Below are 27,129 nucleotides of genomic sequence, written 5' to 3' on the forward strand. Positions count from 1 at the left end.
GTCATCTATCCATGGGTTACAGGTGAGAGGCCCATGTCCCAAATTCCAAGTTCCCTTCAAGCCCAGAGCTTGTTGCTTTCTGACATGTGTAATTACTGATATATTTAACAAGACTGGGATCCCTTTACTGAGAGAGATGGCCTTCCCGTCTGGACGCAGGTTCTCCCTGGGGTCAGGTTCTCTGGCAAGATCCACAGACCTCTGTCTCTTCCATAGCCAAACTAAAATAATCTTCCCTCTGCAGCCTTCTCAAGAATACTTGCTGGCTCTCTTGCCCTTCAAATACTCTCTTTAATTTGTACAAACTTGAAGAGTTTGTTGACTTTATGCCATTTCTGCTTTTTGCCATGCCAAATTCTCAGAGGTTAAGTTTTACATATATGAGACCCTGTCTTGGATAAGAGGTATAGATTTACAAAGCCTGGCCTCTTACTTGAAATGGGAGGGGGAGGGAAAATACCGAGGGTAACAACAAAACAAATCTCAAAAAATTACCTTCTGCACATGGTTCCGTCACCGCCTTTGTCTTGGATCTCAGTTAACTGTTAATATGTTTGACTCCCTGGCTACACTGAGAACAATGGCCCAAGGACAGGAATAGTGTCTTATTTATTTTCGTGTTTGCATTGCCTAACAAAGTGTGTAGCAAAAATGTCCTTGGTCAATGTTTGTAAAATATCATCAAACAAAGATTTTTATTACACTCACCTGTAAGCAGTGATGCCATTACTAGTTTTCCTAAAATAATTTTCACAAAGAGTGATGGGTCTGTTTTATAATCTATATTTTAATAATTTCTCAGAATCCAGAAGCCAAATGAGGTGTCATCTCCTCCCACTACCTCTGCAGCCATTCCTCCAGCAGTACCCCAAGCTCAGCATTTGGTGGCCCAACCTGGTGTGGCAACCATCCAGCAGGTACAAGAATCTAAGTGAAACACAAGTGCCGTCCACTGTGACAGACAGGCATGGTGACCATGACCATCCTGCATGGCATGATCCGTGTTCTTCTCAGGTGCAACTCCATCATCAGGATAATCACCTTGTATTTCTGATGTTTGAGAGCAGTGATTCCTGTTGCTTTGGGAACATATTCTCGGGCTTCATAGGCAAATTTCTGAGGAAAAGAAACGCTTTACAAATTAGTCCCTGGCTTTTCAGCTTTCTAAAGAGTGCTGATTACATATGCAGTGAGCTGCCAGCTCTCAGACTGGCCTAGAACAAACACCCTATATCATAAAACCTGATTCGTTTCATGGAGCTGCAGAGACTTCCACTTTCTAAGATGAAGCAAGCATGTAGTTATTTTTTAGAAAACAGCAAAGGCTCTCATCCTTCAAGTTAATAATAGTGATACATGCTTATTGTAAAAACAATTTAAAAATACAGAAATATGCCAGCTGTGGTGGCTCACACCTGTGATCTCAGCACTCTGGGAGACCAAGGTGGGAGGATTGCTTGAGTCCAGGAGTTTGAGACCAGTCTGGGCAACATAGCGAGACCCTATCTCTAAAAAAAGAAAAAAAAAATTAGCCAGGCCTAGTGGCATGCACCTGTGGTCCCAGCTACTTGGGAGGCTGACATGGGAGGATCACTTGAGCCTGAGACGTCAAGGCGACAGTGACCTGTGATAGCATAGCTGCACTCCAGCCTGGACAACAGAGTAAGACCCTGTCCTCCCACCCCTGCAAAAAATGTATTAAGTAAAAAGCTTAGTCAAGGTTCTATTCCAGTGCCTTCACTCCTCAGAGGTACCTCATGTTAGTAGTTTCTGGTGGGTAGTTCCAGGCATTGTCTATGCATATAGAAGAATACATATATGTATGCATAGACTTTAAAACATATGAAGTCATACTCTCTATACTTATAACATGTTATTGATGTATTTCTTTTATATATATATATATTCTTTTCTATTTTTGAAAAAATTATTTGTAGAGATGAGGTCTCATTGTGTTGACCAGGCTGATCTTGAACTCCTGGCCTCAAGCCGTCCTCTCACCTCAGCCTTTCAAAGTGCTAGAATTACAGCTGTGAGCCACCATACCCAAGCCTGATATATTTATTTATTGATGATCAATATATTTAAATATATCTATCTACAACCTCTTTTTAAAAATTATCCAACCCAGTTAGTAGTGCAGAGGAGTCAAGTTTTAGTTCTAATCCACTGGTCTTCAAACTGTGATCTTTGTAGCCCCAGGGGTTCTATGGAGCCTCTTTGGAGGTTTAGGGTTAATGACATAGATCCATAGATCTATATGTGAAGGGGTGCCATGGGGATAGGCAGCACATATTTTATAGCCACCATGACCTAAAGAGAAATAGAGTCAGTTCAGTCCAAAATTTGACATCGGTGATTCACAAACTTAGAATGCATCAGTTTTTTGGTTTGGGATGCATTTCATATACCAAATTATATAGGTTTGTTATGTCTCATTGTCCATCTAATAATCTTAGTAACAATGAATCTACTGTTGGTTCCCTTCTACCAGTGTCAGAGCCCCACCAATTACTTGCAAGGATTGGATGGAAAACCTATCATTGCAGCTCCTGTGTTTACAAAGGTAATAAAAATATTACTTATTTCTGTCGTGGCTTTAAAGATACCACAGCACCCAAAGTTATAGGATACAAGATTTATTCATTTTTATCTCAGGATTTGGTCTTATATATGTACAGTATAGGGTTTGGGGTTGTTTTGGTAATTACTACAGTATCGCTTCAAGTCCCAGGTTTCTAATAACAGTTTTAGTAATGAGAGAAATGTCTTTCCCTCTTACCACACTGATCTCTGTGGCCATTACACAACTGTTCAACATAGGAGCCGCCCCTAGAGGTCAAGTGATAAATTTCTAGTCACATATTACTCCAAAGATTTCTCTGAATTTTTAGAAAAATTCAATTACAGATACTTGGCTTAGGTGCTCAAGGAGATGGAGTTAAATGCTCTTAGGGGGTTTAACATAAAGCCTCCCTCCCTCTAGGACAAAGAGCTTTCTTTTTCTATTCCATAGTATCAACTATTGAGGTGGCATCAAAATCTGAGTCTCATATTCTTTGTACTTAGCACTAGAAAATTTAGTCAAGCACATTCATTTACAAATGAAAAACCAAGGAGGGCCAGAGAAGTGAAGCCATGTAGCCAATGTGATAGATCCAGTTAGTGGCAAAATCAGGACTACGAACAAGTTCTCCCAATTCTCAGACTGTCAGACTGTGTTTACATGTTGCCCAATGCACTCAGTGTGAAGGTGAAAAAATTGAGTCACATTGGATTTTATGTATTATGAAGACCAAACAGGCCAAAACTATGCCTGGATTTACAGTTTATTGTTTGTATGAACACCAAACTTTGGCCCAAATAGATTTTATCCTCTTTGAAGTATACTTTGGTTTAGAGCAGTGGTTCTCAATCATGGTTAATTTTGTCCTCCAGAGTCATTGGCAATGTCTGGAGACACTTTTGTTGTCACAATTCGGGGGCTGCGTTCCTGGCATCCAGGAATGGTGCTAAACATCCTACAACACACAGGATGACAGCTCCCCACAACAAAAATAGTCTAGCTCAAAATGTCAACAGTGTTGAAACTGAGAAATCCTGGTATGAGCAAAATGGGAAAAATGAGCTATTTTTCTAGTGAGTACTGATCCTTAAAGGAAGAGCTAAATCCACAACTTCTACAGAAGCATCTGTTTCATGGGAGTTCTGCTGTATCAGATCATTCAAGATGGTTTTCCAAAACCCAGAGTGGAGTCTAGAGCGAACAAACCATGTTTACCAATATCCATATCAGTTAGGCAAACATTCTTATGTGAAACAAGTTGCCTCTCAATTTTTCAAGTTCATTTCATAACCTGCGTTTGAGATTTTAGCTTTACTATTTTCAAAGTCTTGAAGTAGGAGAGCAATATGTTGTGATTTGGCGGATGCAAGACTTTGATGACGAGTTATAGGTGGACCTTTATGTGGGGGGGTGTATGTGTGTTTGTAACACAGCTAAGAGAGCTACTTCTTATTGCCTCTTATCGTCATTTCTAAGTCATCTAACCTTAAAACAGGGATTAAGTGCCACAGACACTTTAATTTATCATGCCAGTTTGTCATACCTTAGAGACAGTGCTGACTCTTCAAAGGCAGCTAAACCACAAGATAGTTTATACTCAGGCTCAGCTAGTCTCCCCCTCTCTTCCCTTCCTCAACTCCGTCTGCCCAGACAGACAGGTGACATCAAAGGGATGTCAGGTGATATAGCCACTCAATTTCAAATCTTCCTAGGTACTGATGTCTTCCCTGCATCTATGTCTATGAAAAGGGTCCAACTCTGTAAAATAGTTAGAAGAGATTTATTCTCAGCCAAATATGAGTGACCATGGCCTGTGACAGAGCTCTCAGGAGATTCTGAGAACATATGCTAAAGGTGGTCAGGGTACAGCTTGGTTTTGTATCTTTAGGGAGACATGAGACATCAATCCGTACATGTAAGATGTACATTGATTTGGTCTGGAAAGGCAGGACAACTGGAAGTGGGGCCTTCCAAGTCAGAGGCAGATTCAAATATTTTTTTGATTGGCAATTGGTTGAAAGAGTTATTAACAATAGAAAGGAATGTCTGCTCCAGGAGCAGGCTTCAGAGAATAGATTGTAAATTTTTTTTTTATCAGATCTTATCAGACTTACAGAGTCTGTTCTATCAGTAATTCCAGGAGGTATAATGAGGCATGTCCCCTTCCCATCATGACCTGAACTAGTTTTCAGGTTAGCTTCAGAATGCCCTTGCTGAGAGGAGGGGTCCATTCAGATGGTAGGGGGCAGGCAGGGGAGGGTGCGGAGCGGGTGTGCGCTAAGAATTTCATTTTTGATTTACATGTATCACCCGGAGCATACCTCTGACATGTTTATCATGACAGTAAAGCTGTTTACCTTTCCATCTCTCCCGTTCACCTTGAAGACTGTCTCTAATATCTAGATAGGAGTCCATAGAGGCAACAATAGGTAAAAAGTTGTTATTATTTTGAAAAGTCCAATAGGACTTTAACATTTATTTTTATTTGTTTGTTTGTTTGTTTGTTTTTTGAGATGGAGCTTCACTCTTGTTGCCCAGGGTGAAGTGCAATGGTGTGATCTCGGCTCACTGCAACCTCCGCCTCCCGGGTTTAAGCGATTCTCCTGCCTCAGCCTCCCAAGTAGCTGGAATTACAGGCCTCCACCACCATGCCCAGCTAATCTTTTGTATTTTTAGTAGACATTAGGTTTCACCATGTTGGTCAGGCTGGTCTCAAACTTCTGACCTCAGATCTGCTCACCTCAGCCTCCCAAAGTGCTGGGATTATAAGCATGAGCCACCGCACCCAACTAACATTTATTTTATTTTATTTTTTTTAGACAGAGTCTCCCTCTGTCACCCAGGCTGGAATGCAGTGGCATGATCTTGACTCAGTGCAACCTACACCTCCTGGGTTCAAGCGATTCTCATGTCTCAGCCTCCCGAATAGCTGGGACTATAGGTGTGTGCCACCACACCTGGCTAATTTTTGTATTTTTAGTGGAGACAGGGTTTCACCATGTTGCCCTGGCTGGTCTGGAACTCCGACCTTAGGTGATCTGCCCACTCAGCCTCCCAAAGTGTTGGGATTACAGGCGTGAGCCACGGTACCCAGCCACATTTGTTCTTTATATCTAATTTTCATGAGCTGATTAGAGCCACAGATTGAGCTGCCTTTGTATGGCGACTCTGATTAGCTCCTTCTATTACTAATTAGATGCTCTGATTGGCAGATACATATACTTTTGATAAATAAAAATAGGAAAATGAATTAATCATTAACGTATTTTGTTTGTGAGATAAAATCTCTAAAAGAAATAGCTTCATGGTGGGAAAATGGTCCTTAGTACACAGACCCAAACCCTGATGAGGTTTTCCCAGCCTCATCAGGATATGTGCTTTTGCCTCCATAAATGGGATAAGGATTGTTCAGGCATTGGGCACTAGGATAGGCAGTGGCTCAGATTCCAGAAAGACTTATCAGCAATGATGTGCTTGCATTAGTTTCCGTCAGTGAGGGCAGGATTGAGGTCATAGTCACTGCCAGTGTCATTAGCAAATTTCTGAGTCAGAGCCACCAGTGATGGATGGTATCATGTGGCTATGAGCCATGATAACAGATGATTTGCATATGTTTGTTTGGCTTACTCCTGCTCTATTTACTTGTTTAGGGACTTCTGGCATTCCAGTCCCTATGACTCACTTTCTATACTGCCCAACAAAGCATTTCTTTGCCAGTCGTGGCAAGAAGCCACTTTTTTTTTTTAAAGAAACGCTTAGAGAGCAGAGTTTTATTTAACTCCTTCCTCTGCTGGTGACAGCGAAGTACTTATCTTCTTTTAAAAAAAAGTTAAAATGAAAAGGAGGGTTGCCCAGCAAAACAGTGGTAGAATTTGAGAGTGGACTATGGGATTCCAAAACTAGTTCACTACTCTACTCATACATGATGTTTGTAAACATACCTATGTTTTTAAATGCTCTTTAACTGTGGATATAGATAGATTATCCTCCATCCTCTACGCAGTATCAAAAATACTTTCGCTCTGTTTATGCAGGGAAAACAGCACTCACACTTCTTGAGTGCGAAGGGAGGTCGATGATCAAATTAGAATCTTACTCCTATCACTGCTCCCACCCCAGCAGCAGCTGCTCTGGCAGGCTTTCAAGGCTGCAGCAGCCCTGGCCCCAGCTGCTTCAGCAGTAATTTGAAGAGTGCAAGGGGGCAGGGGAAGTGAGAATTTGAAAAAGAGCACTTCATTATATAACAGCAAAGGCAGGAAACCCTGAAATAACTGGGCCAGTAGCAGGATACAGATTTCTGGAGTTCATGGGCCCCTCTCCCCAGTCAATCAATTCTGGAGACTTTTCTTACTCCATGATTGCATGGGGCACTTGTGACAGTCAAGAGGCAAAAGAGCTTTCAATCAAACAGTTCTTTATCAGTACAAACCACTTTGATCTAACTCCATCCTAAAGCACTGTGAACTTGCAGCATCTTCCAAGGTGCAAAATTATCAACTAATTTAAAAACAAATAAAATGACAAAATGAACCTTGTAGCTGACATCTTTTAACCAATAAGGCAGATGCTCTTTCTCAAGGATGTCCCAGCATTATGTTTGTGGTTATAGATCTACTAAGCAAGAACTATATCCTTTCAACTCACATTTATAGCAGTGGGCATGGTGCTTGGCACAAAGCAGGCACACATTTATTCTGTGACAAATAACTTCCACTTCAGGCCAGGAACAGTGGCTCACAACTGTAATTCCGGCACTCTGGGAGGTTGAGGCAGGAGGATCACTTGAGGCCAAGAGTTCAAGACCAACCTGACCAAGATGACAAAACCCTGTCTCTAACTAAAAACACAAAAATTAGCCAGGCGTGGTCACACTCGCCTATGGTCCAGCTACTTGGGAGGCTGAGGCAGGAGAATCACTTGAACCCAGGAAGTGGAGGCTGCAGTGACCCGAGATCATACCACTGCACTCCAGCCTGGGTGACAGAGTGAGACTCCATCTCAAAAAACAAAACAAAAAAACCCTTCCATTTCAGCTAAGAAGAAATTATTATTTTCATTACTTTGTGACTTCAGAGTGTCTTTCGAAAGAATAGAGAAAAAAAGTAAAATGTCAAATGGCCATGGAAGAAGACATGCTTCCCAAGTCTCTATGTTGTCAAGTCACCCTACAAAGAATGTCCTCCCAGATGACCAGTTTAGTGATGACACACAAGATAGATTTGCACTTTGAATGCTGCATACCTGAGGAAGTTGTAGATCTTTGGTTATAATGACTTTAGTCCAGATTCATATTTCCTAGAAAAGACTAACTTAATCTTTGCTGGTTGGAGACTGTTTGTCTCATTTGTTGTCAGTGAAGCTGAAATGAATATGATCAAGTCTGTACACCCCATGCCATTAGTAGCAAACAGCCTAAGACTTACTGCTGTGATGAACGTGATGTCAGCTACACTATGTTCTAGTAGTGTAACTGGTTTGGATCCTGATCTGTGGCAATATGAGCCAGCTCTTTCTCATGAAACTTTGTAGAAAAGCAGCTTTCAGCAATAACAACCATCATCATCCTTATAACTATGACTCTTAACAGTTTTCTAAGTGGCTTGTGAGATGACCCTCTGTTAAGAGTCATAGTTTTCATTCCTTCTTGAGGCAAACCAATTAGAAAACCAAACCAAACATCAAAAAAGGTGGTGGTGGCAGGAGGGTTTGAGTAAATGAAACAGTACATTCACAGCAGAATGAGGTCAATCTAATATGCTCTGATATGGCCTAAAGTTCAGCTCAGATATATGAGCCAGTTCTCAATCTGCAGAGGTTACACGAAAGCCCTGCTTGCAAAAGGATCACTTTGAGAAAATATGGTGCTCACAATTTAAACCATCAGGTGGTTGTTATTCATTTAACATCAAAGGCCAAGACTTGTGTTCTATTCACGAGCCCAGCCTAGTTATATGAGATACTACAGTGTGTGGAGTGGGCCTCCTAATGTCTGTGATGGAAGCTCATTCCAGTGTGGCACATCATCAGTACTCAGTAAAGGAATGAAAACTTTATTATGTATAAGCTCCAGGAAGGTGTCTAAGTGCCATTAAAGTTTTCAATGGGTCCCAAAGCTCCCATTTGAGCACACAATTTGCTCAGAGGTCAGGGTGGAGGACATACCAGTTTGCCGGGAGCACCCAAAATTTACTGATGCTTCCTGTTTTCTGTTCTTGTCATTAGTAGATGTTTTGGGACGACAAAGAATAATTAGATTTTTCGGTCAAATAGTTCTTTATTAATTCAGAAACCACTCGGTGCTAATCCCATCTTGAATTACTTCAGCAAACAAATTTGGGACCTCAGACAGAATAAAACACTAGCGTTGAACTACAGCGCCCCCTGGCTGTCACAATTATCAATGCATAACACCCCTGCGGTGAAAGTCTCTTACACAGCTACTGCTATGTGGTTTTCCCCAGCCCCATATGCTCCTTAGACAAATGCTATTAAGTACGATAGGACCAAGTACAGAATATCATAAGTTGTTCAGACAAGAACTGTAAAAAATAACGAAATATTCGTAACAGCGAATGACAAAAGAGAAAAAACGATCGACTTTCCCCTTCTCTGAAGCAAGAGCCAGTATTTCCTAAATGCAGGTCCAAAAATTGTAATAATAGAAAGCCATGCAGCATTTGTTGCTTACAGAGTTTTTGGAGGAAGTTTAATTATAACCTTTTTATGCTTACAGTCTTTGGGCCAAATGAAAAACAAAAATATACCAATACATGTACCAAAGAAGTATTTCATAATCACATGAATTGCCAACTACAGAAAAGAAATGTATGGTTTTCAGCTCACAAATCATGATGAATAAGAAACTAGTTGTGAAAAAATGTGCATTTTATTATCTTCTAGAGTCTAGTATAGTATACACTGATATCTTACAATTCAAAGTGGTCTCTGTAAACCTTTTATTGTGGGAGTGTGGAAAAGCATTTAATGATTCCTTCTCAAATTTACAACATATTTTACAGTGACATATGACTGTATGTGTGACTAGGATTTTATAAAGACTGTGATTGCTTTTATTCCGCAACGGATTAGTGAGGCTATCCTGTAAAGACCACATAAGGAAATCAAAATAGCAAAGTGAAAATCAATTTCCAGGACTGCAGAATGTAAACAAGGCAAAGCTAGGAAGACAGAACCAGTTACTAGGGCCATATAACCCTTCCACATTATGAGCAGCCACATTCTTTTGTGGACTAATACATCACTCCTATGTTGAACACATCTAGTAGATACTCACTGCAGATTTAAAGATTATTATTATTTCTAGAAATCCAACACAACTTGGGCATTTAAGAACAGAGGTACTGAGGCCGGGTGCGGCAGCTCAAGCCTGTAATCCTAGCACTTTGGGAGGCCAAGGCGGGTGGATCACTTGAGCCCAGAAGTTCGACACCAGACTGGGCAACATGGCAAAACCTTGTCTCTATCAAAAAAAAAAAAAAAAAATTCCAGGCGTGGTGACCTGTGCCTTTTTAGTCCCAGCTATTCAGGAGGCTGAGGTGAGAGGATCGCTTGAGCCTGGGAGGTTGAAGCTGCAGTTAGCAATGATCACAACACTGCACAACAGCCTGGGAAAGAGAGTGAGACCCTGTCTCAGAGAAAAAAAAAAACAAAAAACACCAAACAAAAAACCCCCCGCCGCCAAAACCAAAACAACAACAAAAAACCACCCCAAAGATACTGTATTAAAAGTAGCTACATTACTCAAAATGTCTTGCCTTAATATTTAATAAATTTACTTAGCATTGGTAGAGAGAGAAAGGAAAACAAGAGTGAGGGAAAAGCTTTATATGAGTTCAGATGATTCTGTCTTCAAACCTACTTTTGGGATGTGAGGGCGATCTGGCTGCGACATCTGTCACCCCATTGACAGAATTAATTCAGCTGATCCAGCTGGCTATGCGGGTGTCCTCTTCCTCCCTCCCTGCTCCATGTGCGTCCCTCCTGAAGCTGTGCACTCAGTGGAAGAAGATGACCATACCTGATATAGGAGGACCGGTCTTCGGTCAGGGGCATAGCAGTAGCCGCGCTCCCCTGCTAGAACCTCCAAACAAGCTCTCAAAACTACTTTTGAATGCACATCCACAGAACTGAAGCTGCTAGAGATATAGATGCTTTGGAGAAAAATCCAAATTTGGAGATGGCATCTTTTTCTAAAATTCAACACTGGGACTAGATTACAAAAATGTGTACTTTTTGGTTCTAACTACATTCTTCTTATCATTATAGATGCTACAAAATTTGTCAGCTTCTGAGGGTCAGCTGGTTGTCTTTGAATGCAGAGTAAAAGGAGCTCCATCTCCTAAGGTTGAGTGGTACAGAGAAGGGACTTTAATAGAAGATTCTCCAGATTTTAGGATTTTACAGAAAAGTAAGTTAATGCTTTAAATTATTTTCTGATATTTTGTTTTTATGAAATTATTGTACACACTTATTTTTATAACTTTTTAACAACTAACTAAAAATATAGTCAAGAGAATAAAATAAAAAACACCTGTAGTCATACTCCTGTTAATATTTCAGTATATGTTCTCCAAGAAATTTTCCATGCATAGTTTTTAAAGAAAATCATCATATTCTTTTTTTGTAAATTGATTATTTACTCAACATTTAATGAACGCCTTTCAATGTCAATAAACACAGAGCCTCCTTACTTTTTTTTTTTTTTTTTTTTAGATGGAATCTCACTCTGTCACCCAGGTTGGATTGCAGTGGCGCGATCTCGGCTCACTGCAACCTCCACCTCCTCCGTTCAAGCGATTTTCCCACCTCAGCCTCCCCAGTAGCTGTGAATATCTACAGTTACTGCCCTGGAATAAATTTCTAGTACGAGAATTGCTGCTGTAAATTTACATTTTTAGGCTTTTAAAATATGTTGCCAAAATGCCACCCCAAAGGATTGAACTAAATTTAGGATGATCACACAATTAATCAGCCAAACTGAGACGCTTTGGGGGAGTGAAAGAGGATGCTATTAATAATTATACAGGGATCCCAGGCATAAACTAGGTCTGTCCCAGTTGAACTGGGACACACGTCGCCCTAGCTATATCCTACTACAACCAACAATACATGGGAATACCTTTCGTCTCACACCTTCACCAACAATGAGTGTTAACCATTTTATTAAAAATCTTCACTAACTTTACAGGCCAAAAATGGGAACACTTGTTTTAATCTGCACTTCACTAATTAAATCTGGGATGAAACTTTTCTTTTTCATGTTTACTTAGGTCTTTGTATTTCTTTATTTCACATTGGGTTCTTGCTCTTTTTTATTGTAAGAATTATTTAGAAATTTACATAGTTAGTTCTTCTTTTCTTATTGCACCATGCTTTCACCTTGTCATGCAGTGCTTTCTCCTTGACCCATTTCAGCCATAAACTACATTGCAACATACTTGCTTTTTAAAAATATGTTTTATTAACTATGTAGAACAATCTATTATAGAAAAACTTGGGAAAGAAATTTGCTAAAATGTTGGCAGTCTTTCTCTGGGCAGTGAGTCTAGGGTCAATTGTTTTACTTCCTTTTGCATTTCTGTATTTTTTTAGTTTCTCCACAATGAACATGTATAACTTTTGTTTATTTATTTTTTATTTTTTACATTGATTAATAAAAATTTTACAATTTACCATGTACAACATGATGTTTTGAAATATATATACATTGTGGAGTGGCTAAGTTGAGCTAATGAACATATGTATTACCTCACACACATCATTTTTTGTGGTGAGTTACTTGCTTTTTTCTTAATCTTTTTCTGTCTATCACAAAACAGTAGTCCTTAGATCAGTGTGACATAGGAATCAGTGCTACTGTCAGGTTTTATTGGCAGTAGCAGCAACAATAATATATTCTGAATGCCATTTAAACTGAGAGATGCCAGGCACAGTGGCTTACACCTGTAATGTAAGGCAGGTAATGTAAGGCCAAGGCAGACGGATTATTTGAGGTCAGTAGTTTGAGACCAGCCTGGCCAACATGGTGAAACCCTGTTTCTACCAAAACAAAACAAAACAAACAAACAAACAAAACAAAAACTCAGCCGGGTGTGGTGACATGCACCTGTAGTCCCAGCTACTCTGAAGGTTGAGGCAGGAGAATCACTTGAACCCAGGAGACAGAGTTGCAGTGAGCTGAGATCGCACCACTGCATTCCAGCCTGAGCAACAGAGTGAGACCTTATCTCAAAACAAAACAAACCAAACAAACAAAAAGCAAGCAAACAAAAAAAAAAAAACAGAGAGAGAAAAAAAATTCAGTGGGTTTACCAGTGAAGAAGATTAAAACTAAGTTCAACAACTACTTTTTGAGTGCTGGCAATTCAATATCAATTAAACACCTATATTCAGTACCACCGTGGGCATTTTCATGAAGCCCAAAGAATTTTAAGGTAAGAACCTACTCCTGGCTGGGCATGGTGGCTCACACCTTTTAATCCCAGCACTTTGGGAGGCCGAGGCAGGCGGATCACGTGAGGCCAGAAGTTTGAGACCAGCCTGGCCAATATGGTGAAACCCCATCTCTACTAAAAATACAAAAATGAGCCGAGTGTGGTGACAGGCGCCTGTAGTCCTAGTTACTCAGGAGCCTGAGGCAGGAGAATCACTTGAATCCAGGAGGTGGAGGTTGCAGTGAGCCAAGGTCTTGCCACTGTACTCCAGCCTGGGCAACAAAGCGAGACTTTATCTCAAAAAACCAAACAAAACAAAACAAAACAAAACAAAACCTACTCTTGAAAAAACTCTGATCTATCCTGAGGCTCTGAATCTTAGAAACCTCAGAGCAGGAGGTATAGTGTACATTTTATTAGAATATCAGAGCCCAAAGCCAAGAACAATCTCTCAGTCTTCACAAACCTTTTTCAGGTAAGGCTGAATGAGTGCCAATAAAAGCAAGTCATTTCTGAAATAGAGCTAACTCGGAAACGTCCTTGGCTAAGGTTTATGTACCCCAAGTGGAAGCCCAGATTTATTTCAAGAGGAAGCAATATCATTTAATTGTTGCTCTTGGGCAAGGCACGGTGGCTCATGCCTGTAATCCCAGTACTTTGGGAGGGTGAGGTGGGCAGATCACCTGAGGTCAGGAGTTCGAGACTAGCCTGGTCAACACAATGAAACCCCGTTTCTACTAAAAATACAAAAATGAGCCTGTTGTGGTGGCACATGCCTGTAATTCCAGCTACTTGGGAGGCTAAAGCAGGAGAATTGCTTGAACCCAGGAGGCAGAGGTTGCAGTGAGACAAGATCGTGCCATTGCACTCGAGCCTGGACAACAAGAGCAAAACTCAGTCTCAAAAAAAAAAAAAAAAAAAAAAAAAACCAGTTTTTGGTCTTTTGCTGCCTTTCTGTAATATCCATCCTACCCCTGTTAAAGTCATCTTACTCAATATTGTCACATAACCTTATTGTATCACTCCTGAGTGTGCAAGAGACTGTGAAATTATATAGGAGGCTTCTGATGAACATGTAGTTTCTCAGGAAAATAAATGCTCAGAATCTTCTACTTTTCTTTTTCTTTTAGAACCTCGATCCATGGCAGAGCCAGGTAAAGATGATTTCAACTGTAATTCATTAGTATATGAGTGATTTTATATATATAAGAATGCATAATGAAGTTACACTGAGATGAATAAAAAGTGAAAAATAAAGTTTTAGGAAAAATACAAAAATTAGCCAGGCATGGTGGTGCATGTCTGTAATCCCAGCTACTTGGGAGGCTGAGGCAGGAGAATCGCTTGAGCTTGGGAGGTGGAGGTTGCAGTGAGCCAAGATCGTGACACTACAATACCCGGGTGACAGAAAAAGCATCTGTTCTTAAAAAAAAAAAAAAAAAAAAAAAAGCCATCCAAATGAGCTATAGCTATTATTGTAGGAGGAGAGGAGGGGAGCATGTGCAAATCTGGAATATATATTTAATACCTCATATGAATGCAGTTGGTTCTTGGTCATTGAGAAGTGTGTCTTGGTTATTGAGAAGTGTTTCTTTTCCTCCATAAATGGCTGCCATTTAAGCCCTCTCAAAACTAGGCAAAGCAATTTTTATAATGCTAGGTGAATTTCAGTTCCATAGCCTAGGTATCTCAAAACTTATGCATCATCAGATTTTGCAGCTTGCAGAGATTCGGTAAAATATCTGTGATGTGATTTGATTTAGTTGGGAGGATACTAAGATGAAATACAAGTGACAGTAGGCGAACTTAGAAAGTTCAAGTCACTCACAAAACAGGGCAAAAACATCCGAATGCCCTCTCTGTGCCACCCAGAAAAATCAGATTGTATTTGCAACCCTGTCAGAGAAAGCTGGTTTGTGATCTCATTACTATAATTCTCTCTTCAGGCTGGGCATGGTGGCCCACACCTGTAATTCCAGCACTTTGGGAGGCTGAGACAGGTGGATCACCTGAGGTTGGGAGTTCGAGACCAGCCAGGCCAACATACATACAACCCCATCTCTACTAAATTTACAAAAATTAGCCGGGCTAGGATTTTTAAGGGTTTTGGAGTGGATTGAAGAGCGGAGATCACTGGTTGGTTGAAAAGTGCAGGGTGAAGTCATGGGACCGGGAGATGAAGAAGCCATGTTCTCATTGCTGATCTCGATCTTCTGTGGGGGTCTTCAAACTAGTTGCTGGAATTCATGGTCTGAAAAAATGCCTTAAGAGATCCTAAACAAAAACCTTATGAGGCTGGGCACAGTAGCTCACACCTATGATCCCAACACTTTGGTGGGAGGATCGCTTCAGCACACGAGTTAAAGACCAGCCTGGGCAATATAGTGAGACTCCCACCTCTACAAAAACTTAAAAATTAGCCAGGCATGGTGGTGTATGTCTGTGGTCCCAGCTACTCAGGAGGCTCAGGTGGGAGGATCACTCAAACCTGGGAGGTGTAGGCTGCAGTGAGTGGAAATTATGCCTCTACACTCCAGCCTGGGCAACAGAGCAAGACCTTGTCTCAAAAAAAATAGAAGCCTTATGATTCTAATGTTAGAAATCCTGTCTATAGAGGCTGGGCACGGTGGCTCATGGCTGTAATACCAGCACTTTGGGAGGCCGAGGCAGGTGGATCATGAGGTCAGAAGATCAAGACCATCCTGGCTAACATGGTGAAAGCCCATCTCTACTTTAAAAAATCCAAAAAATTAGCCGGGTGTGGTGGCAGGTGCCTGTAGTCCTGGCTACTTGGGAGGCTGAGGCGAGAGAATAGTGTGAACCTGGGAGGCAGAGCTTGCAGTGAGCCGAGATCACGCCACTGCACTCCAGCCTGGGTGACAGAGCAAGACTCCATCTCAAAAAATAAATAAATAAATAAATAAAATCCTGTCTATAGGAACAACGCGGATGCAAATCAATTCTTAAATAGTCTTATGATCCTAATGTCAGAAATCCTATCTATAGGAACAAGCAGATGCAGATGGTCAGGATCTAGTGCTGTATGACTTTAAGTGACAAAGGAAGTGGGTCAAAGTGCAGCCTGATTAACGCTTAACTATATTTCTTTCCCGAACCGAGCATGCAATTCTTGTCAACCCTGTGGTGATGGTTTCAATATCACACTGACTGGAATTATGTGTCTCAACTACCACTTAACAAGAATGGAGTTAGCTTGACTGGCTTAGACCAGTCATGATTTACCACCTGAGGCTGAGAGGGGCCAGCTTTCTTCAAAACATATGACCACTCCAAGTAGAGTAGACAAAGCCAAAGTTCTATCAACAAGGAGGTAGGAGGAGGAAGAGTTACTGAGTAGGTACTTGCCTTGGTCCACTGTGTGCTGCTGTAACAGAATACCTGAAACTGGGTGATTTTTAATAAGGAACAGGGATCTATTTCTTACAGTTCTGGAGGCTGGAAAGTCCAAGATCAAGGGGCCTGCATCTGATGAGGGCCTTCATGCTGTGTCATTCCATGGCAGAAGGCAGAAGGGCAAGAAAGCAAGTGCACAAGAGAAGGGAGGGAGAGAGGAGGCCATTCTTACTTTCATGACGAATCCACTCCCATGATAACAACATTTATCCATTTATTAGGGCAGAGGCATTATGACGTAAACACCTCCCCTTAGGCTCCACATCCCAACACTGAAACACTGGGAATTGTTTCCAGCACATGAATATTGGGGGACGCGTTCAAACAGCAATACTCAATACTGCCTGCCATGCCCCCCAGCCAGATTTCCTAGAAATGGTCTAGTTAATTCAATTCAATTATCATGAAGCACTGAGATGCCTGCCAAGTTTCTCCTAATGCAACTATTTTTTAATAATTTTGTTTTTAATGTCATTTCTATGGAGTGATAACTGGAGGTTTATGCTACTGTCTTATACCTCCTCTTTATTAGCTGTCAAGGAATATCTAACTTTAATAATTTTGGATGGCAGTCATGTGGTTCTACCTGGGAATCACCTCTGTAGTCATTCACAGAGGATCATTGTTCACAGTGTATCAGAGTAATCCATAAGATTTACCATAGTGATACAAAAGTAGAAATGCCTTTCACTCTTCTTTCACCCAGAATTTCAAGTTACTCTATCACTTCTTTACTACTAGTAAAGCAAAATATTTGCTGTCCAATTTTAAATTGTGGTCCTTGTTTAAAATAATCTTACTGCAAAAGTTCCCCAGGGAAATAGCGAGAGACCTAGGTTTAGAAAATGTTTTATTAGTTCTTTAATTTCACAGAAATTTCCTTTTCCTTTGACTCCTAGTTTGTTTTTGTGATTTTTCAAAAGTTTATTGTCATTCATTTCGATTTTTGCCATCTGTACTGATGACATAAGAATAGAAGATTATCTGAGAATCCATAATATGTAACAATTTTTACAAAATCCCCTTGTCAGGTCGGGCATGGTGGCTCACGCCTGTAATCCCAGCACTTTGGGAGGCCGAGGCGGGCGGATCACTTGAAGTCAGGAGTTCAAGACCAGCCTGTCAACATGGCGAAACCCCATCTCTACTAAAAAGACAAAAATTAGCGGGTGGCACACGCCTGTAGTCCCAGCTACTCGGGAGGCTGAGGCAGGAGAATCACTTGAACCTGGGAGGTGGAGGATGCAGTGAGCCGAGATCTTGCCACTGCACTCCAGCCTGGGTGACAGAGCAAGATTCCGTCTATAAAAAAAAAAAAAAATTCCCCCTGTCAATACTTGGCCTGTCTGCATGGAGTTATTGTTTCTACATTCTTTGACTCATTTTGCCTACTAATCAGTCAATTCAATCAAATAATTGTTTTGACCAATTGTTTTCAAAGAATTAATATAACTGGCTTCTTATATTGACTTTGTAGAATCATCATCTGATATCAGTAAATTCTATAATTCTATTTTCATAATTAAGTCAGTAACCATTCTGTTTCACTGGCATATAGAGGAGATTTGCACCTTGGTCATTGCTGAGGTGTTTGCAGAAGATTCTGGGTGCTTCACATGTACTGCAAGCAACAAATACGGCACAGTGTCAAGCATTGCACAGCTGCATGTGAGAGGTAAGGACCCTTTAATGCCAGAACAGTTTAGACTGTGACTTTGAGTGTGAATATGCAGACTTCGTGTTACCATTCCTTACTGTTTTTCATACGAAGCTGGCTTGGCTCTCCCAAAAAGATTTGAATTATTGAGGAAAATGTTCTTGAACAGTGTCCAGTCTTCCATTTCTTATTGCACTTACAGCCACCACCGCAATTACCCTGCTGTCGCCATTATATTTCCTAAGAGAACATCTCCTCAATAAATTTCTAAATTTCTTTCCAAAGGGGTATTTATACTTTAAATTTAGTATTTTATTTTTAATTTAATTTTTTTCCTGTATCCTTACCATTCTTTAATGCCCCAATGATGATCTGTTTTTGACAAGCATTTCCCATTCATACATTCATCTGGTGTGAACACTTTCCCATTTGTGCACATGCCCCAGTTCAGGCTTGCAGTGGCTGACAACTCAGGTCCTGTTATTGTCCTTTCAGGAAATGAGGACCTCAGCAACGATGGGTCTCTTCACTCAGCCAACTCCACCACCAACCTGGCTGCTATTGAGCCACAGCCCTCCCCACCCGACTCAGAGCCTCCGTCTGTGGAACAACCCCCCAAACCCAAACTCGAGGGAGTTCTGGTGAACCACAACGAGCCCCGGTCCAGCTCTAGGATTGGGCTTCGTGTGCACTTCAACCTGCCTGAAGATGATAAAGGAAGTGAAGCATCCTCTGAGGGTGGCGTGGTGACCACCAGACAGACCAGGCCCGATTCTTTCCAGGAGAGGTTCAATGGACAGGCAGCAAAAATCCCAGAGCCTTCTTCCCCCGTCAAAGAGCCCCCTCCAGTTCTGGCCAAACCCAAACTGTAAGTAAAAAGTAGGATGAATAACCAGGAGCTTCTATGATCTTTTCTTGAGTCTGATCTTAAAAATAATGGAACTCAGCTAGGCACAGTTGCTCACACCTGTAATCCCAGCACTTTGGGAGACCGAGGCAGGAGGATCGCTTAAGCCCAGGAATTTGAGACCAGCCTGGGAAAAATAGTGAGACCCCTGTCTCTAAAAGAAAAAAATTTATAGTAAAAAAATTAGCAGGCATGGTGATGCATACCTATAGTTCTAGCTACTTGGGAGACAGAGGCAGGAGGATCACTTGAGCCTAGGAGTTTCAGGCTACAGTGAGCTGTGATTGTACCACTGTACCCCAGCCTGGGTGACAGAGCAAGACTTGTCCAGGGGAAAAAAAAAAAAAAAAAAAAGAACCAAAAAGGGGAATTCCCAAATGAGAAAATACACATTAAATGTTTTGCCAAATGTACATCCTTACATTAATAGAAGCACACTATCACTATTATCCTTAATTAATATTCTACCTCCAAGCAATGTTGCACTTAAACTAATTCAGAAACATTTGTCTGACATTCTGACATTAGAGGCCCCAGGTAAAGCACTTCTGTGCTTCTCTTATAAAGACGTTTTTTGTATCTGATCGTCTTTACAGTCTGTAATTTCATCCTTATATTTCTCATTTCTGCTTCAATTTAAGCTTCTGTAGTCATTATAGAAAAGTTATTTAGTATTTTTTAGATAGTTCCGCGCTGCTGCTGGATAAATATAGTAGGATAAAGAAGTGGTCATGATTTTCTGACTCAACTCAGGAGCCTACTGTGGTTGCTGTCCTGACTCCCTAGAAAGCCGTGTTGCAATCACGGCCGGGCGCGGTGGCTCACGCCTGTAATCCCAGCACTTTGGGAGGCTGAGGTGGGCAGATCACAAGATCAGGAGATCAAGACCATCCTGGCTGACATGGTGAAACCCCCGTCTCTACTAAAAATACAAAAAATTAACCCGGCATGGTGGCGGGCGCCTGTAGTCCCAGCTACTTGGGAGGCTGAGGCAGGAGAATGGTGTGAACCCAAGAGGTGGAGCTTGCAGTGAGCCAAGATCGTGCCACTGCACTCCAGCCTGGGTGACAGAACGAGACTCCGTCTCAAAAGAAAAAAAAGAAAAAGAAAGCCATGTTACAATGTTTAAAATGTCCATCCACAACATAGCAAATACAGGGCATGATATTGCTATTATTTCCTGTTTCATCCACACATCAAATTCATAAAAAATTGTTTCTAATTACAAAAACTTTTAAATATCAACATCAAAATCTACAGCACCAGTGCACCCACTGTGGCTTGCTCATCACCATGAGATGTTCACTGGAAGTCATTCGTGTTTAGTTTATATTCTAAACCATATACGGCAAAATTCTGGACATAAGATTCAATGTTGTGAAACATGCCTCTAAGCAAGTGACATCCGGAAATGTCTCAGTCCCCTCAAAGTCCTGTCAGTCACAGGAAACAGGAATCCACTTAAAGTAAAAAGAGGGGAAGAGGTTACTGCAGGGATATAGGCAGAAATGGGTAAGCCAAACAGAACCAAGCCCTGCAGGAGAAGAACTGGAGAGGTAGGAGCTGGGCCTCTTCACCTGTCATCTCAGGATCACAGGTCAGTCCAGCCTCTGTCTGCTAGAGCTTGTGCGACTGGTTCGCCCTCTGTCTACATGAGCATCTCCTTGTTTCCTCTTTACTTATCTGATCCATTCTTCTCTCTTTGAAGACCCATCAGTTCATAAGTGGCCCATCATGGCCATGTCCCCATTCCACATCATAATCTGTGTCAAGTACCACTGTTAACTAAATCAATCTCAGCAGCTCAACTCCCAATTCTAGTTGGTCCAGGCTGGTCAGGTGACCTCCTGCCCCCTCCCCCAGTACACTCAACTGTTAGAGGATTTATGTTTGGAAGAAACTGTAGGTGGGAGAAGTTCTCAGAGAAGGGAGTTACAGGGGACAGGTAACCCCAAACAACCTCCTGGGGAATTGCTTCCTTTGTAGGACTGTCTCTTCCCCGGTAACAGTTTTAGGGGCCATACATAGTACGATGGAAAAAAGAAATTCTGCCAACAGATTTAAAGAGGTTTATTCTAAGTCAATATGAGTGACTACGACCCAGGGAAACACAGTCTCCAGAGGTCCAGAGAAAGTGCACCCAAGGCAGTCAGGTTGCAGTTTGGTTTTATGCATTTCAGGAACACAAGAATTGCAGGTAAAATCATACATCAATACAAGAAGATAAACATTGGTTTGGCCCCAAAATGCAGGACATCGCAAAGCAGGGACTTACCAGTCATAGGTGGGGCTGGGGATTCTGTGGTTGGCAATTGAAAGAGTTAAGTTTTGTCTGAAAACTTGGAGTCAGTAGAAAGGAATGTTTAAGTTAAAATAAGGGAGTCTGCTGTTGGTCACGTGATGCCATGCCAGAGTCGGGATGAGAAGAAAACCACCATACAGTGGGTCAAAAAGGCCTGTTACAATTAGCCAGGTTTGGTGGCGCATGCCTTTAATCCCAGCTACTCAGGAGGCTGAAGTGGGAGAATTGCTTGAACCTAGGAGGCAGAGGTTGCGATGAACCGAGATTGCACCACTGCACTCCAGCCTGGGTGACAGAATGAGATTCTTTCTTAAAAAAAAAAAAAAAAAAAAAAAAAAAAAAGACCTGTTTCATGAGATTTTATGGCTATGGTTTGTTTTAGAAGTGACTTTCCCTAGGTCCCTTAGGATAGGATTTGAGCATACAAAAAGGTCAGAGTTCAGTCCTCAGGTATGTCAGTTAGGATTAAGTTGAGCTTCACGTTGCAGACAACCCAAACTAACAGGGTTTAAATACTTGAGGGTTTATTTTCTCTCATATAAAGAAAGTAGACAGGGAGTCTGGGGCTATGAATGTTGGTTCCATGGTCATTAAGAATCCAGTCTCCTTCTGTCTTTCTGCTCTGCCATCCCAAACACTGGCTTTTTCCCTAGGTCCCCTCATGGCCCAAGACAGCTGATGGTGATCAAGTCACCACATCTACAAAGTGCTGGGATTACAGGTGTGAGCCACTGCACCCAGACATCACTCTTGATGTTAGAATCTCTTCTAAGGAGACTTCTTAGAGGTTTCAACCAAAATTTTCTGCTTCTGCCTCTTTGGCCAGAATTTAGGCAGATGAGACATTAGTTGCAAAGGAGGCTGGAAGTGCAGTCTTTAGCTGCACATATTGCCACCCTAAACAAAATCGGGTTCTTTTACAAGGGAGGAATTAAGTAGACAGCAGTGTCTGCCGCATGAGACTTCCAATTAACATAGACGTCTCTCTAATAAATCATGTAGTGACACCCTCTAGAAACATAGTTCTCGGCACTATATAATTCTTTAATATTCTTTGCCTTCCTTAAGTTTTCTCTTGTGTATACATATGTTTACATTAGTATAGATATGAATATATATATTCACCACACTCACACATACACACACCCTTTGTAAATCTACATGCCTACAACCTTTTCTTGCTAGTTTTAACCTCATTGGTTTAACCTCACACATTTTGCATTAAAATATATTGACTCAGTCTTCTCAAGGATACAATTTTCTGCTTGTTCCTTCTATTTGCTATTCATATGGAAAATAGAGATAAAGTAGATCTTAAAATTGCAACAGAAAGGGAAGCCATCATTTTTAAACCTTGTATCATCAAAGCCTGACTTTGAAATTTCAGATTGAATATTAAGCTGTCTAGAGCAGTGATTCCTTATCCTGGCCACACTCTAGAATAAAATTTGGAGGTTTTAAAAAATATTTATGCCTTCCATCTAAATTGAATCAGATTATTTTAATGTGCAGCCAGTTTGGAAACCACTGGTCTAGAGTTAGAGAAATAACCTCGGCTGGGCGCGGTGGCTCACGTCTGTAATCCCAGCACTTTAGGAGGCTAAGGCAGGTGGATAACTTGAGGTCAGGAGTTCTAGACTACCCTGGCCAACATGGTGAAACCCCGTCTCTACTAAAAACACAAAATTTAGCCAGGCATAGTGGCGCATGCCTGTCATCCCAGCTACTCGGCAGGCTGAGGCAGAAGAATCATTTGAACATAGGAAGCAGAGTTTGCAGTGAACTGAGATCATGCCACTGCACTCCAGCCTGGGTGACAGAGCAAGATTCTGTCTCAAAAAGAGAGAAAAAAGAAAAAGAAAGTAACAACCCTGAGTTGCAACTCTTCCCCACTCCCTACCACTCACCCGCTACACCAGGAAAACACAATAATTAACATTTAAAAGTGAGATACATGTCAGACAAAGGTCAGAATATACTAGGAAAGCCTATGCTTTGGGGCCAAGTGTTTCTTTAGGGCAGCGGTTCTCAGTCCTGGGTGACTGTGAGAATCAGCTGGGGCCTTGTGGTAGGCAGACCCGCCACATCAGCATCACCTGGAAGCTTGTTGGAATGCAGACTCCCAGGCTCCACCCCACACCTGCCGAATCAGAAACTCTAGGGATGGGGGCCAGAAACCTGTGTTTTAACAGGCCCTGCAGAGGATTCTGAGGCCCAGTAAAGTTTGAGAATGACTGACCTACATTTGAAAAGATAATAATAACTCTGTCTGAATTCCATTGCAGGTAAATTAACTGAGCAGGTGCCTAAATCAGCAAGGTTCATTTGTCTTTTACAGTCTCCAGGTGATTCAAATGTGCAACCAGCACAGTGACTGCTGCTAAAACCACAGCAGATTTACTCAGAATTAGTTTTCCAAGTCAGTGATGCACTGGAAAGTGTTCAATGACCGACAGGGGAGAGAAAGCCCTGATTTTTAGCATTTGCACCAATTTCAAGCTACTAAGAGAAAGTCATCGAATGGGTAGTTGAAATGAGATGTGCACTATCTGTTCTTCAAAGCCAGTGAACTGGCTCCAGCACACACTGCCAGAAATTGTCATTGCCAAAACCGTTTTCAAAAGTACTTGATACAGTATCTCAAGTTTGTTGTTTGGCATTTTATCTTCAGAATTCAAAATCCTTAATAATTTCTTTTGTATTCCTTATAATGCAGAGTCTCTGTGTCCCAAAAGCAACACATATTTCCAAAGAACATAAAACCGGCCAGGCGCAGTGGCTCATGCCTGTAATTCTAGCAAATTGGGAGGCCAAGGCAGGCAAATTGCTTGAGCTCAGGTGTTTGAGACCAGCCTGGGCAACATGACAAGACCCCCAACTCTACAAAAACTATACAAATTGGCGGGGCCAGGAGGTGCGCACCTGTGGTCCCAGCTACTTGGGACGCTAAGGCAGGAGGATCACTTGAACTCAGGAGGTCGGGGCTACAGTGACCCGCCATTGTGCCACTGCACTCCAGTCTAGGTGACAGAGTAAGACTGCCTAAAATAATTAAAAAATAAAAATAAAATAAAGATCATATAATTAGTGGTCCTGAAGCACTGTGATCCCACATATGGGTCCTCCTGTGGTTACTCATTCAAGAGTAGATTCTCCTAAACATCAAAGTTTGGCAGCCTTAATGACTTTATGCATATATGATTTTAAGACATTTTCATTACACTTTGTTAAAAAAGAACTCTTTCATGAAGAGAAATTTAATAGACCACTGAATTCAACAGACCATTGAATTCAACGGACCATTAAGGCAAATCATGTGATGCCTCTGTGACTCAGGTTCTATAAATGGAGAAACTGCTTCCAGTTTGATCTTTCTCCTTTTAGGAACAATAAAAGTCTAAGGCAAGGTTTATAATCAGGGTGAGCAAATAATCATCATTCAAATTAGGACATTTCTGAGAGTGAAAGTGACTTCTATTAATAATGATGTCAGGGCCAGGCACGGTGGCTCGCGCCTGCGATCCCACCAGTTTGGGAGGCCAAGACGGGCAGATCATTTGAGGTCAGGAGTTCAAGACCAGTCTAGCTAAAATGGTGAAACCCTGTCTCTACTAAAAATACAAAATTTAGCCGGGCATGGTGGCAGACACCTGTGGTCCCAGCTACTTGGGAGGCTGAAACACAAGAATCGCTTGAACCCAGGAGGCAGAGGTTGCAGTGAGCGGAGATCGCACCACTGCACTCCAGCCTGGGTAAAAGAGTAAGACCCTGTCTCAAAAACAAAAACAAAAACAAAAACAAAAATAATGATGCCAGGAAAAGATGTTAAACCAGGACCTTCCTGAATGTGTCGGGACATATGGTCACCTTATCTATAAAGGTTTGTCATCACAAGAGAATGAGAAACCCCTCTGAGACACATCTGGCTTCTTTGTTAAGGTCTGCTCTAAAACAAGGCAGAGTGGAGAATACAGCATGTTCTTATGGAGAATTCGGCCCTTTTCAGTAACTCACACTGGTGTGTAGCTCAGTGCCTTCTGTTCTGAAGCTGGGATACTTTTCGCTAGTCATCAGAACTCTCAGCACTGCCTACAAGAGAAACATTGTCTCTATTTCTCTTTTCCAATTTATAAACTCTTTGTTGCACAACTCAAAGGTCACAATACAAAGAATACAGTGTCAATGACGCCCTTGGAAAGAAGGAAGGACAAACTCACCAATTATTGGTCAGCTGATTTTTGCCACTCTGGTTGTGTGTTCTTTATTAGGGTCAAGTTATTTTATTTTATTTTATTTTATTTATTTATTGAGACAGGTCTCACTCTGTCACCAAGGCTGGAGTGCAGTGGCACGATCAGGACTCGCTGCAATCTCCGCCTCCAGGCTCAAGCCTGGGATCTCAAGTGATCTTCCTGGGATCCTCCTGGGATCGCTGAAGCAATCCTCCCACCTCGGCCTCATATATATATAAATTTTTTTTTTTTTTTTGTAGAGACAGAGTTTCACCACGTTGCCCAGGCTGGTCTCAAGCTCCTGGACTCAAGTGATCCCCCTGTCTCCGCCTCCCAAAGTGCCGGGATTACAGGCATGAGCCACCGTGCCCTGCCTATCATCAAGTTATAAACAGTCTGTCTGTACATTGTTTGAAAGGTGAGGCCAATAATAACACATTTCCTTCTCTCTCTCCACCCTTGTTTACCCTTGTTTTGTGTACAGTGATTCCACTCAGTTACAACAGCTTCATAACCAAGTCTTACTGGAACAACACCAGTTGCAAAACCCATCTCCTTCATCTCCTAAGGAGTTTCCTTTCAACATGAGTGTTTTGAACTCCACTGCTCCCCCAGCGGTGACAACATCCAGTAAGCAGGTGAAGGCTCCTTCATCACAGACGTTCAGCTTGGCCCGGCCGAAGCATTTCTTCCCCTCCACGAACACCACCGCAGCAACTGTGGCCCCTTCCAGCTCTCCAGTGTTCACTTTGAGCAGCACTCCTCAAACTATTCAGAGGACAGTGAGCAAAGAAAGCCTCTTAGTGTCTCACCCCTCCATGCAAACCAAATCTCCAGGAGGGCTTTCCATCCAAAATGAACCACCCCCACCAGGCCCAACAGAGCCAACACCACCACCACTCACATTTTCCATCCCCAGCGGAAACCAGTTTCAGCCCCGCTGTGTGTCCCCAACTCCTGTCTCTCCTACCAGCCGGATTCAGAACCCAGTGGCTTTTCTCAGCTCTGTTCTGCCTTCTCTCCCTTCCATCCCACCCACAAATGCCATGGGGCTGCCTAGAAGTGCACCATCCATGTAAGTGTCATTGGGGTTTCTTGATGTAAGATGCTAGTTAAGAGGCGATACGTGCAGTGAATAGCTTGATCTGGGACAGGACTCTCATTTTGTGGATTCCTAGATAATCTTATTCTCTTAGACACAGAATGGATGTGGAACACTTCAGGACAAAGGAGATGATTACTTTGAATGATTATTAATAATTAAAATATCAGGCTAGGTGTGGTAGCTCGCGCCTGTAATCCCAGCACTTTGGGAGGCCGAGGAAGGTGGATCACTTGAGATCTGGTGTTTGACAGCAGCCTAGGCAACAAGGTGAAATCCCCATCTCTAGGAGAAACACAAAAAATTAGCTGGGCATGTTGGTGCATGCCTGTAATCCCCGCTACTCGGGAGGCTGAGGCAGGAGAATCATTGAACCCAAGAGGCGGAGTTTGCAGTGAGCCGAGATTGCACCACTGCACTCCAGCCTGGGTGGCAGAGTGAGACTCTGTTTCAAAAAAATTTTGTTTTAATTAAAATATCAAAAAGACCTTTACA

The 27,129-nt window shown here is 41.8% G+C and overlaps 1 protein-coding gene across 4 annotated transcripts in view; it reads left to right on the forward strand.

The window, feature by feature from the left end:
- Positions 1-27,129, forward strand: part of MYPN (myopalladin) — a 106,744-nt gene that overhangs the window by 42,178 nt on the left and 37,437 nt on the right. For 3 of the 4 annotated variants that reach the window (XM_010375370.2, XM_010375355.2, XM_030941333.1), the window contains 7 exons: positions 803-917; positions 2,495-2,566; positions 10,853-10,994; positions 14,151-14,174; positions 17,993-18,109; positions 18,587-18,959; positions 26,017-26,607. In XM_010375370.2, coding sequence (XP_010373672.2) covers positions 803-917; positions 2,495-2,566; positions 10,853-10,994; positions 14,151-14,174; positions 17,993-18,109; positions 18,587-18,959; positions 26,017-26,607 — 1,434 coding nt within the window. The remainder of the gene's footprint in view (positions 1-802; positions 918-2,494; positions 2,567-10,852; positions 10,995-14,150; positions 14,175-17,992; positions 18,110-18,586; positions 18,960-26,016; positions 26,608-27,129) is intronic. The other variant, XM_030941332.1, reaches the window with a different exon arrangement.

The sequence above is a fragment of the Rhinopithecus roxellana genome, chromosome 11 (assembly GCF_007565055.1).
Source record: "Rhinopithecus roxellana isolate Shanxi Qingling chromosome 11, ASM756505v1, whole genome shotgun sequence".
In the NCBI taxonomy this organism is placed as follows: domain Eukaryota; kingdom Metazoa; phylum Chordata; class Mammalia; order Primates; family Cercopithecidae; genus Rhinopithecus; species Rhinopithecus roxellana.